This window comes from Xenopus tropicalis, chromosome 3 (assembly GCF_000004195.4).
Source record: "Xenopus tropicalis strain Nigerian chromosome 3, UCB_Xtro_10.0, whole genome shotgun sequence".
Lineage (NCBI taxonomy): Eukaryota > Metazoa > Chordata > Amphibia > Anura > Pipidae > Xenopus > Xenopus tropicalis.
In genome coordinates this window covers 23,494,422-23,506,926 of record NC_030679.2, presented here as the reverse complement: position 1 = coordinate 23,506,926, position 12,505 = coordinate 23,494,422, and the positions used below count along the sequence as shown (strand labels likewise).

The window sequence follows — 12,505 nt, the reverse complement described above, 5'->3', positions numbered from 1 at the left end:
AAAGCATGTATGATCTAGGCTATAAAGCTGTAAGCTAACCATGAACTGAAAAGATAAATTCACTAAAATAAAACAATGGCTGTACCTATGCTGCTTCAAATGAAAGATCTGTTCCTTTAGTTTAAAGGGCTGGTTCTTTTTTATGTGAAAAAAATCCTCCTATTTGTCTATAATGTCCTCCTATGTACTTATTCTGATGTACCAAGCGCACCACCTTTATTTATATGGTAGCATAATATTTTGGATATGTGTGCAGGGTCTATTTTGAATCTGTCTGTACTTGAAGATAACCCGCTATCCAAAAAGCACTGAATTAGGCAAATAATTCTAATTTTTAAGAATAACTTCCATTTTTTCAGTAATAATAAAAGTAGCTTGTACTTGATCCCAACTAGGCTGCATGGATCCATACTGGTGGCAAAACAGTTCTATTGGTTCTTTTGAATGTTTAAATGTTATTTAGCAGACTTAAGGTACAGTGATCCAAACACAGAAAGTTCCCTTATCTGGAGGTGGATAATAAATCCTATATGTGTACAAATATATTGGCAGATGTGAAGAATATTCTATGCACAAAATTATCCTGTAACCATATATGTTTCATATATATGGAAAAATAAAGGCAATTCCTCTTATAAAAAGCTTAAATATTCCCAGGGACAGGGAATTTGAAGGGCATAGATAATAAATAATTTGTTTGACGGTAATAAGATTTGTATGACACTGTGGGAGTCCCATTCATTTACGCTGGATATATATATTTCTAAGCAACTTCCCAGGGTTTCTGTGGATCCTCCGCAACTGCATTAGCTGACACATTCTTTAAGAAGTGAGAGAAACCCGCGTGCGTCTGATTGTGTTGCCACATTACTACATATGGTGCTCTGTGCATTTATCTGCTTTACAACTGGCAGCATTAGACCACTCACGCTGTCATTAGGAAATGCATCTCAGAATGGAAATCTAATTAGTTCCATGGATGCAAATCGCTTTCTATTACTTGTGAATTAGGTACTGGGGCCTCTCTGTTTGGGTGCCTTTATGTCGGCATGCCGTTGTCTGTTCTGTTGGTGATTGGTTAAATTATTTTAATTAGTTTAAAACTGTGCATGCATGCCCAGATTTGATAGGGCATCCTTAGTTTTAGCCATACTGCCCAATTGTCCAGGCATGTGTGTCAGGGTGGATTTTGACAGATTTCTGTTACAGCAAATGACTTGTTCTGTTTGAAATCTGTCAGGGCATTGGAAGATAGGGGAGTGAAAAGGGGTAGCAGTTCCTTTTCCCCTTCTGCAAAGGCAATCATCAAGCTGCCAGTCCAACGGAAGGGGGCCATGTATGTTTTCCTCATAGGCCAACAGTTTAGATACATAGAGGATTAACCACCTTATCACTCCTTTTCATTGTGTTTATCTGATAATCTGGCTCTACATAATCGTCTTTTTTTTTTCTTATCATGTCATAATTCTTTTATAGACAAACAAAAGGGACTTCAATTTAAATTTTAATGCTTAATATGTAGGCATTTGCTAATGAAACTCATAAGCCTGCCCAATCAGTATCTGAGTGAGCTCCAATCACACATTCAGGCCAACATTTTGGGCCCTGTATAGGCCAACAGGAAACTTACTTGGTTCCTAAGTTGGCAGGCAAAATCTGCTCATGTATGCAGGGGCGAAGCCAGTGTCGGACTGGCCCCCAGGATACCAGGGAAACTCCCGGTGGGCCCAGGTGTCAGTGGACCCTCTTGCTCCAAACCATTTGGCCTGCTTCATGGTTATTCCCTATTTCTGCATGGGAACAAAGAGGAGGGAACAATAGATGGAAGAATAGAGACTTGAAAAATAAAGAGGGTTGGGGAGGAAAGGAGGAAAAATAGTTTGGAGAATGGGCCAATGGTCTAAGGTTTTCTGGTGGGCTCCTGGGGTCCCAGTCCGAAATTGGGCAAAGCAAAACCTGCAGTACAAGGGGGCCCAGGAGTTGTAGAGGGCCCAGTGGGGCCCTAATTAGTGAGTAATTCTCAATTCTTGATAGAATAGGTAAACTTACCAATGTATTGGGGCACTAAATTGAATTCGCTGTGGGGCCCAGTAACATCTATTTATGCCACTGCTTTATGGGTTTAGTGCTTACTGTCTGCCAGATCACTCCATATGTCTTGCAAAGTTAAATTAAAAAGATTAAGAATCCTTTTCATGGGGCTGATTTTGAAGGAAGACTCTGAAACATTAGCATTCTATGAGAAGAAATTGTAACATTGTTGTAAATCATATGATTTCTTTTTAAATAAGGCATGTATGAACTAAATGTCTACCTCTGATTGATTTGATAGGGCATGGCATTTGACCCAGAATCCTTCAGAAACACCATTGTTTGTGAGAAGCCAAATAATAACCTCAACAAGTTCAAAGGCTACATGTAAGTATAAGCATATTTTTCAGATGTCTGTGTGGTGCATGCTAGGGATCAATACAATAATGAGTAGATGTTGGAAAAAGCACACTGACACACTTTGCTGTTTGGTAGACTAATATGTATCACTGTTCAGTTAATTCTTGACGAAACGCCAAAACACAGACAATTTTCCAATGAAATAATTGCAGTTCAAAAGATTGATATTCGGTTCCATTTAATTTCCTTCTTCTGTTTTGCTGTGTCAGAAAAAATGATAGCTGTATCCATTAAAATATAAAGTGGAATACTCTGTATATCAGTTTGATTGGATAAAAGGAACACATTTTCTTAAGGGAAAATACACCCACCATTATTGACATGAGCTCATTCCAATGATCTTATATAAATAAGGTACATAAAACACTATCTGAATTATATATGTTTGTTTCTCTTTTTTTCTCAAACATTACAGGAATTACTTCCCTATCCCCTGTAGGATAGCAGAGTCTTTTTATCTCCTGTAGGGTAACAATCCACATGGGGTTTTCAAATAGCCAATCACAGTCCTTATTTGGCCCTTATTTGCCATAGACAGTCACTATTTATTGGGCTGGTGGGGCTTCTGGGGCATCTGTGCACTTGAAATGCCAGGGTCAATTCAAAATCCCAATCCAGACCTGATTGAGGCATGTGCTTTCTCTGTAGTCTGTGCACCTGAAGGCCACACAAGTTAGGAAGACTGGCAGGGGTTAACCTGCATCAAATGAACATAAAAACTATAGTACTTATTATTATTATTATTATTATTATTATATTTACTACTACAGTAGTAAAAATAGCTCTATAGAAAGTAAAATCAATCACAATAGCTACAGAATTGATTTATTTTTTTCTTTCAGTGAGCATTCTTGCTATTGTATATCTGCTCATGAACCTCGGACTTCTTCACTGTGACACCACAGTAGTTGTTACCACCCCAACGATATACAAATATTGTCTATAGTAAAACTAGTAACACAGCCCGGCAGGATTATCTAGAAGACTTTGGTCCTTCCTTATAGTTATCTGTATCAGCCTCAAACTGGTACTGTATGTACAGTTCAGAACTGTATTTTTAGCTAGCCATGTCAAAGCTTAAATAAAATAAAAAAAGTTTTCACAATTATAGTTCACGCTGAACCACTCTAACCTTAGTTATGAAGGATCACTAATCTCAAAATGCTCACTGCTTTCCTCGGTTGTGCTTATTATTAAGGAATTTATTGTGAGGATTATCTCTTGCCAATTAGAATACAGATTGTGGAAAGATTGTGGCACCAAGGCAAACAGGTGTTTCTCTGTGGCAGGATGAGATAAAAAAAACTCTACACTACCATTATGGAAAGCCATTCCAGCTACAACAGGTGCCATAGCAGCCCTATTCTAAGTCCACAATTATTATGTTTATTTTAAAATAAATTGGAAAACAGATTTTAGCATTCAGTTTTTCTCTATATATGACCCCCTCCCCCCCCCCCATATTATGAGCCCTTTTGGCTTTTGTTGATAGTTTTTACAAGAAATTCTGGGAAATAATCCCAAAGAGCTAAAGCTCATCCAGTGGGGGTTTTTTTTTTTGGAATTAAAATTCAGCATTAGGGCAATGCAAATACTGAGCTTTACTTGTACTGTTTACAAAAAAATTTTTGACAACATGGGAAAAATGGAAAACCCACTGGGTTTTTAAAGCAGAAGCCAGGATAATAGCCGATCAGATTTCCAACTACAGACCGGTTTCACCCTTCTTGGGGCTCATCAGTGTAGTGCAGGGTTTTCAGGAATGAAATCCTTTGGGACCTTTCCAGTACACATGTCTGTTTGTTTACAACCTAATCAACATATATTTCATAATCCCTGGCACTAAGGCCTTGCCTATTTCTCTGATATGACCTTGGCACGTTTTATACAACATTTTAAATAGCATTACAAAGCACATTCATTATATATCCCATGTGTATTGTGGAGGGACTAACTAGGATCATTAATTAATGGAGTTCATTATAGAATCACTGGATTTGTGAGCTAAATCAATTTACAGAACGAACATTATTCTACCAAATACGGAACAAGGCCAGCCTATTAATAAGCTACATGGTCTAATCAGGTGAACAAATATATGGGCACTGAAATTAACCTTGGGGGCTGTGGAAGGTCACATATAAAAGTTACATGATGAGTAGAGTAAATGCGAGCTTAGAATTTACAGATTTGCTGTATTTCAATATTGGCTGCAACTTCCAGACCCTTGTATTTTCTTGTGACACCAAATCCTAGTTTATTATATAATTAAATGTAAATATATGTACAAAGCTATTCCAAAATCCTTGTGTCTGAATATGAACATAGATTGCATTCTATTTTATATTTCTTCTGCTGGTTAAGAAGGCATTTGTTTATTAAAACAATACATACAGACGTTCAAAGTGTTCCAACGACTTGATTTTTAAAAGTGTTTTCAACATTTCTTTGGATAAGTCCAATAAAAAAAGAAAAAAAGAAAAATATAACTGAGTTACTATTGCTCCCAAACCCTAGATTCTGTGCGGCCTATTTGCCTGTGGGCATTGGTCTAATGTCCTTGGCCTGAAAAGGAGAAATACCACTAATCTATTTTAGAACAATTCTGCAGGAACATATGATTATATGTATGTATGTATGCATGTATAACTTTATTTATAAAGCACTACTCATGTACGCAGCGCTGTACAGTAGTATTAATACATTAATATAAACAGGGGTATTAAAATAGATAAATACAAAGTATAACAATAAATACAAGATACAGTTGCAATACGTTAAGAGTCAAAGACACAAGAGGATGGAGGTCCCTGCCCCGTTGAGCTTACAATCTATATGGGAGGGTAGCTTACAGACACAGATAGGCAAATATAAGTGCTGTAGGTCACAGTGGGTGACATTACAATATAAGCGCTATATAGAAGGAAATTACTACAGGAAAAAGGGGTCAAAGGATATATAGCCCTCAATGATTGAGGTAGATTATGGTACCAAAAAGTACCTGTTTAAATAGCCAAAAAGCCCTTTAGAGCAGAAGCATAAACCGAAATCATTTGATCAGTCCCATCACCCAGAGAAGACCTCCTTCTGTCTGGGTAAAGGCAGCGGGTACTTTTGTTAATTTGCTTTGTTGCTTTGTACTGTCTTTCTGCAGCAGAAATTTACAGTATTTGTATGATTGTATTTTCATTATTCAGAGTTGCTACATTTTTGTTTTTAGGAATTTTAAACCAATATAAAATGATTATATTTGCCCATAAATATATCAGAATTGTGAGCGTGAGAGAAAGAGAAGCAGTAATGATTTAAGCTAACAGAAGTTAACAGAAGGGTTGACCTTGTAGACAATAATTTAACCAAAGTGGCTATAGCAACTAACAAAACAACCTGGTGTTGGACACCTTGGTTATGTTGGCCTTTAAAGGAAAACTATACCCCCAGACAATGTAGGTCTCTATACACAAACAAACTAAGGGAACACATACATGTTAGGTTACATGAGCCAATGGATAGACACAGTTCTGCCTGGGGGTATAGTTTTCTATTAAAAGTGCCATCTTGACCTTGTAATGTTGCTTTTTGGAGTCACATTCCAAGTCACAAAATCAGTAATAAGCCTCCCCTTGTCAGGTAGGATCAATAAATGGACCAATCACCCAAATAATCCACTGTGAGTCATCACCATGATCTATACATGTTTCTGTGTTATGCCCATTTAACACTATAGAAGTAACACAGAATTAAATGTGGGGACTGGAATGATCCCCCTTCACACTATACAGAGTTGATAGAACTGATTATTATTAACTTTTATTAAGTATAGTATACAAATTGTCCCATTTCTAAATGTACAGTTATAAATACACAGAAAAACACAGTTGGTGCTAAAAAGTGCACATAAATTGATGTTTCATTTTTTTTTTCACTCGTGCAGGCAGCTGGATAATGGGCAACGGACAGGATTTGGCAATGAAAGTCTTCTACTTCGGGGATGTACAGTGAGAAATACTGAAGAAGTCGTTGGCATTGTGGTCTATGCAGGTAAGGTCATTATCAAGGCCTAAACGTGCCTTTCACAGAATTCAAAACACAGAATATATTATAAATTATAACAACTTGGTCCAACTAATATGAAGACATAATCAATTGTAAAATATATTCAGTGCCTATTTCCTCCTGTTTCTATACAGGTATGGGGATCTGTTATCCAGAATGCTCGGTGCCTGGGGTTTCCGATAAAGGGTCTACTCCTCTATGCTTTAATTCTACTAAAAAAAATACTTTAAATAGTATATAAACCCAATAGGATTGTTTTGCCTCCAGTAAGGATTTATTAAACCCTAGTTGGGATCAAGTACAAGGTACAGGTATAGGATCCGTTATCCAGAAACCCATTATCCTGAAAGGTAATCTCCCACAGACTCCATTATAAGCAAATAATTCTAGTTTTCAAAATTGATTTTTGTACTTGATCCCAACCTAAATATAATTGATCCTTAATGGGAACAAAACTATCCAATTAGGTTTGTTTGATGTTTAAATGTCTTTATAGTAGACTTAAGGTACAGAGATCCAAACTATGGAAAGACCCCTTATCCGGAAAACCCCAGGTCCCAGCATTCTAGATAACGGGTCCCATACCTGCACTCTGTTTTATTACAGAGAAAAAGGAAATATTTTTTTTACATCTATTTAAATGATTTCATTAAAATGGAGTCTATGGGAGATGGCTGGCCCATAATTCTGATCTTTCTGGATAATGGACCCTTTACTTGTACTTACCTGTGTCCAGCACATCCTGCTTTTATGCTAAAAAATGAAAAAAATCATCATGAAAAAAGTACAGATTTTGACTCATTTTCCAGAAAGCTCCAAAGGCCTTCTCCTGTAGACTCCATTTTCATAAAATAATTTAAATACATTTTTAAAAAAATATTTCCCTTTTCTCTGTAATAATAAAACAGTACCTGTACTTGATCCCAACTAAGATATAATTACCCCTTATTGGGGGCAGAACAGCCCTATTGGGTTTATTTAATGGTTAAATGATTCCCTTTTCTCTGTAATAATAAAACAGTACGTGTACTTGATCCCAACTAAGATATAATTACCCCTTATTGGGGGCAGAACAGCCCTATTGGGTTTATTTAATGGTTAAATGATTCCCTTTTCTCTGTAATAATAAAACAGTACCTGTACTTGATCCCAACTAAGATATAATTACCCCTTATTGGGGGCAGAACAGCCCTATTGGGTTTATTTAATGGTTAAATGATTCCCTTTTCTCTGTAATAATTAAGCAGTACTTTGTATTTGATCCCAACTAGGGTATAATGAATCCCTACTGGAGGCAAAACAGGCCTATTGGGTTTATTTAATGTGTAAATGTTTTCTTAGTAGACAAAGTATGATGATGCAAATGACGGAAAGACCCCTTATCCAAAAAACCCCAGGTCCCTAGCATTCTGTATAACATGTCCCCATACCTGTATCTACATAACGTTTTATACCCGTTTGCCACTGTGCTACATTACCTTATATAATATATGTTATAGAGCTACAATAACACATTTGTAAATGAATGAAGACAGACATGACCCAAAAAATGAATACAAGAGATGTCACCCCAAAAATGTCCTGTAGGGAAATTCTGCATCTTTCAAAGTTTTAGTTTTTCTTTAAAAATGTAATTATGTGCATTCTTACAACCTGGTAGGGTTTGTTTTGTTTTCGGTGTTCTGGCCTTATCTGTTGTAATCTGTAATTGTTGCTGAAGACTCATCAGTGCTTGCAATGCTTATTCCTGCTCAAGGCAAGTGGTTTAACTGCAGCTCTTGTGCCAAGTTCAAACTGCACAAATGGTTCATGACTGAAATTAGAGTCAGATAAATGAAATGGCCCTACCTTGCTCAGATCAAGCAGAAAGCTTGGCATATGCATGCATGATTCCATTTAGTGCACTTGATGAAACCCGGCTGTACTATCCAGCTGTTTGCCTCAAGCTGGAAAACTCCGGAGGTCAAATCTCTTTACAGCTCACTAACGTGCACACCGGCCATTTCCAGCACAATGCCTTCTTGGAAAGAAAACGGTTCACCTTTGTAGATTAGTATGCTAACTCCGTCTTTAGATTTGCTCATTATGCAGCCTTTGATTTTATTTGTGAAACCAATGAATGTCACTGATTTCTGTTACATCTTGTTAAAAAAATTAAATATTTGCTGTTCCGTTAATGAGCAGGTCTTGACTGACTCTATTGAGTCTCAAAATTTCCTGACCATACTGATTATTCAAGCTGGGACAGTGATTTCAGATATTCTTGCAAATGTATCACTGCTTTATATACCGTTATATATGTGTTGGTGTGTGTGTGTGTGTATATATATATATATATATATATATATATATATATATATATATATATATATACACAGAAACAGAAAGGAGCACACCCTTCAGGCAAACAAATGCCCTCGGTGCTGGTCAAAAAAAATTTAATAAGCAAACAGAGTACCGCACACATAGGGACTTTATGAAAAAACAAAAAAAGGTTTATTGAAAGAGATCCGACGTTTCGAGCACCAAACTGTGCTCTTCCTCAGGGTTTGTCCCTGAGGAAGAGCACAGTTTGGTGCTCGAAACGTCTGATCTCTTTCAATAAACCTTTTTTTGTTTTTTCATAAAGTCCCTATGTGTGCGGTACTCTGTTTGCTTATATATATATATATATATATATATACAGGTATGGGATCCCTTATCCGGAAACCCGTTATCCAGAAAGTTCCAAATTAGGCCATCTCCCATAGACTATATCCATTATAACCAAATAATTCTAATTTTAAAAATGATTTTCTTTTTTTCTTTAATAATAAAACAGTACCTTGATCCCAACTAAGATATAATTAATCCTTATTGGAGCCAAAACAAGGCTATTCGGTTTATTCAATATTTAAATGATTTTTAGCAGACTTAAGTTATGGATATCCAAATTATGGAAAGACCCCTTATCCGGAAAACCCCCTAGTCCCAAGCATTCTGGATAACAGATCCCATACCTCTATATATACATATACTTTTTATGTATGTCCCTTAAGAATACTGTATGTTTCAAAATTCAAAAAAGCTTTTTGTGCATGTGCATACTCCATATGTTCCTTGTGGTTCTACTTGCTGAAAGCTAAATGTCTAATGAAAAATATTACATTGTGAAATGCTGGTTTTCTTTAATTTCACCATTGTTACTTGCCACTATTATTACACACACCCCCATTCTTTTTCTAATTTAGGTGACAATAGGTAACACATGTTTATTTGACTGCTCAACTCTAGAGCAGGGGTCCCCAACATTTTTTACCTGTGAGCCACATTCAAATGTAAAAAGAGTTGGGGAGCAACATAAGCAGGAAAAATGTTTGTACCTGGGGTGCCAAATAAGGAATATGATTGGCTATATGGACTGGCAGCCTAGGACCACTGAACTAGAGCCTTCTGTGGCCTGCAGCCCAGTGGCCAATTTTACTACCCCATTTTGTGGCCTGACAAGAACATCAAAAAGGAAGATTTTGTGTGGATTGGTTTAGTTTGACAGTCCAGACTGTGTATATGATATATGATCTGTATAATCAATTTGGAAAAACTAGTATTCCTATGTGATATATAGCAGTGAGGTGGTGGACCTGTTACGCAATTTCATGAATTCTCCAGCATCACAAAGTAAATAAAGAGTGCAGGGAAAAGTGATTGTATTCTTATTAACAGCAAATGCAATATATCTTGGGTTCTTGCAGGGGATGAAAATAAGAAAATATTTTCAACAAATAACTAAAGCGAGTTTAACAATTTTTCTTTCTTAGTGGAAAAAAATACACAATTATACGCTGTTTATATAAAACAAGCTAGAATCTCCACATACAGACTTGTCAGCTCAGTGTGCAAATTACCCACAAATCTTGCTTCGAGGGGTCAGAGTGGTTAATTAATACCATTTGATTCTGCTTTGTTTCTAAGAGCAGCAGGCAGCCCCATGCCGAGAAGGCTATGTAAAATGTGCGCATATCCAAATATATTTATTAAAATCCTCGCTATTTATGTCTCTTTTCCCCCAAGGACATGAGACCAAGGCAATGTTGAACAACAGTGGTCCTCGTTACAAGCGCAGCAAGATTGAAAGACAGATGAATATCAATGTTTTCTTCTGCGTTGGAATCCTCTTCATTATGTGTCTCATCGGAGCTTTAGGTTGTAATCGAATTATTCATTTATTCTGATGACTTCGGATATATTATTCTCTTAATACGGTTTAGTCACGGAAAGAAATTTGGTGCCGTTCATTTATATATTCAGTATAATTTATACAATATAGGAAGGTTTTTTTAGAATTTGGTTTTATCAAAGCAGTGTGGATACATTAACTAGCAAGTCTTTTATTCCCAAGATTGTTACCCAAGTTGGGTTGAGTTTCATTTTCTTGTATTATACAGAGCAACAGGGAACAAAGTGAACTCTTTAAAAACTAATAGGAAAATATATCCAGCACCGAGAGAGCATTTCCTCTCTACATATTAATGTAAGTTCAAGCTGCCATGATGCTAGTGCTACTAGATACATCCCCCATTAATTTCATTAGAACATCAGTGGCCATATTGTTCTGTTGAGGTCTGTGGGGAATTTCTTGGCCACAGTAAACAATATGGTAGCCATACTTATATGTATAACTGCATTACGCACAATAAGCTTTCCACATATGAACTTCCTGCTTATGGGAAGTCACAGCTATTTCCCCATGTAAACGTATATTAATGTATAAAAAAAATAACATTTTCAGAATAAGTTATGGTAAAGAGAACATAGCCTCTCTTGCATTCAGTAATAACAACCAAAACACATGCAGATAGAATGAAAATAAGGAATGTATTGACTATAAACAACCAATTAACTAGCCAAATAAGATTTTCTCTGATAATAAACCTGCTGACTCTTAAGGGCATATGTATAATGGTTTTTATGTGGCCATTTTTCCATTTCTTTGCCAACTTGGCCTTCTTTCACCTAATATGTATGCAGAGTGACAGGATTGGAGTCTGTCAGCTTGCAAAATGAATGTATTTCAGCCCAAAATGCTTAAGTGTGCAATTTTAGGCTGAAATTTGTGCAGTGACAGGTCAGTAAATGTATGTTATACGTATGCCATTAGGCTAAAGGGCACACCTTTACACCTTTACCCATTAGCAGTAACCCATAGCAACCAATAAGATGCTTGCTTTTAAACAGGCCACCAGTAAATGCTACCTGCTGATTGGTTGCTATTGGTTACTGCCCCGGCCTTTTATTACATAACCCCCTTAAAGCTTATATATTTTTCCTTACACCTGATTTTACGCCACCCATAACCATTTCTAAAATCAGCTGGCAGAATCTATTACAAGGTTAAAGATGGAGCAATATATACATTTGTGTTTCTTAATATTGTCTAGGCATTTACCAGCCTTGAATATTTAGAAATTAGTGATTTCAGGTTTTCCATTTTTGGCACCGTATCCAATTCCACGTAAAAATTATTTTGTATGAAGCAGATTTTTATTCCAAGATATGACAGAATCATTTCAAAAACAATATTATATTGTAGTAAGTTTAAAAAGTACAGTTATTTCTAAATCTTATTTTTTGTTATGAGATATCCCTGCCCTGCAGTGTAGCATAAAAATAATGCTTTTTGACACAATACATGCAAAACATTTCACTTTACACTTTTCGTAATTTGCTGAATATTGTTTTCCAGGTTATGGTATTTGGACTTCCAAGTTTGTCATACCCCCACTGTTTGATGTCCCAGAAGCTGATGGCAGCTACCTTTCTCCTGCCCTTGCTGGTTTTTACATGTTTCTAACCATGATTATCCTACTACAGGTTAGTCAATGTCATGTGATGTTCATATTCCAAGACTCACTACTCAATTTTGAATTTGATATCTGGTTTTCACGGGCAGATCATGGTATTGGGTTTAATTAAGATGCCAAAGCCAGAATCGTTCACAGTTCATTCAATGGGCATATTG

The 12,505-nt window shown here is 36.4% G+C and overlaps 1 protein-coding gene across 4 annotated transcripts in view; it reads left to right on the top strand.

Moving 5' to 3' along the window:
• Positions 1–12,505, top strand: part of atp10b (ATPase, class V, type 10B) — a 299,005-nt gene that overhangs the window by 255,326 nt on the left and 31,174 nt on the right. For all 4 annotated transcript variants that reach the window (XM_018092832.2, XM_002940128.5, XM_018092834.2 and 1 more), the window contains 4 exons: positions 2,333–2,418; positions 6,386–6,492; positions 10,558–10,689; positions 12,230–12,357. In XM_018092832.2, the coding sequence (XP_017948321.1) occupies positions 2,333–2,418; positions 6,386–6,492; positions 10,558–10,689; positions 12,230–12,357 (453 nt within the window). The remainder of the gene's footprint in view (positions 1–2,332; positions 2,419–6,385; positions 6,493–10,557; positions 10,690–12,229; positions 12,358–12,505) is intronic.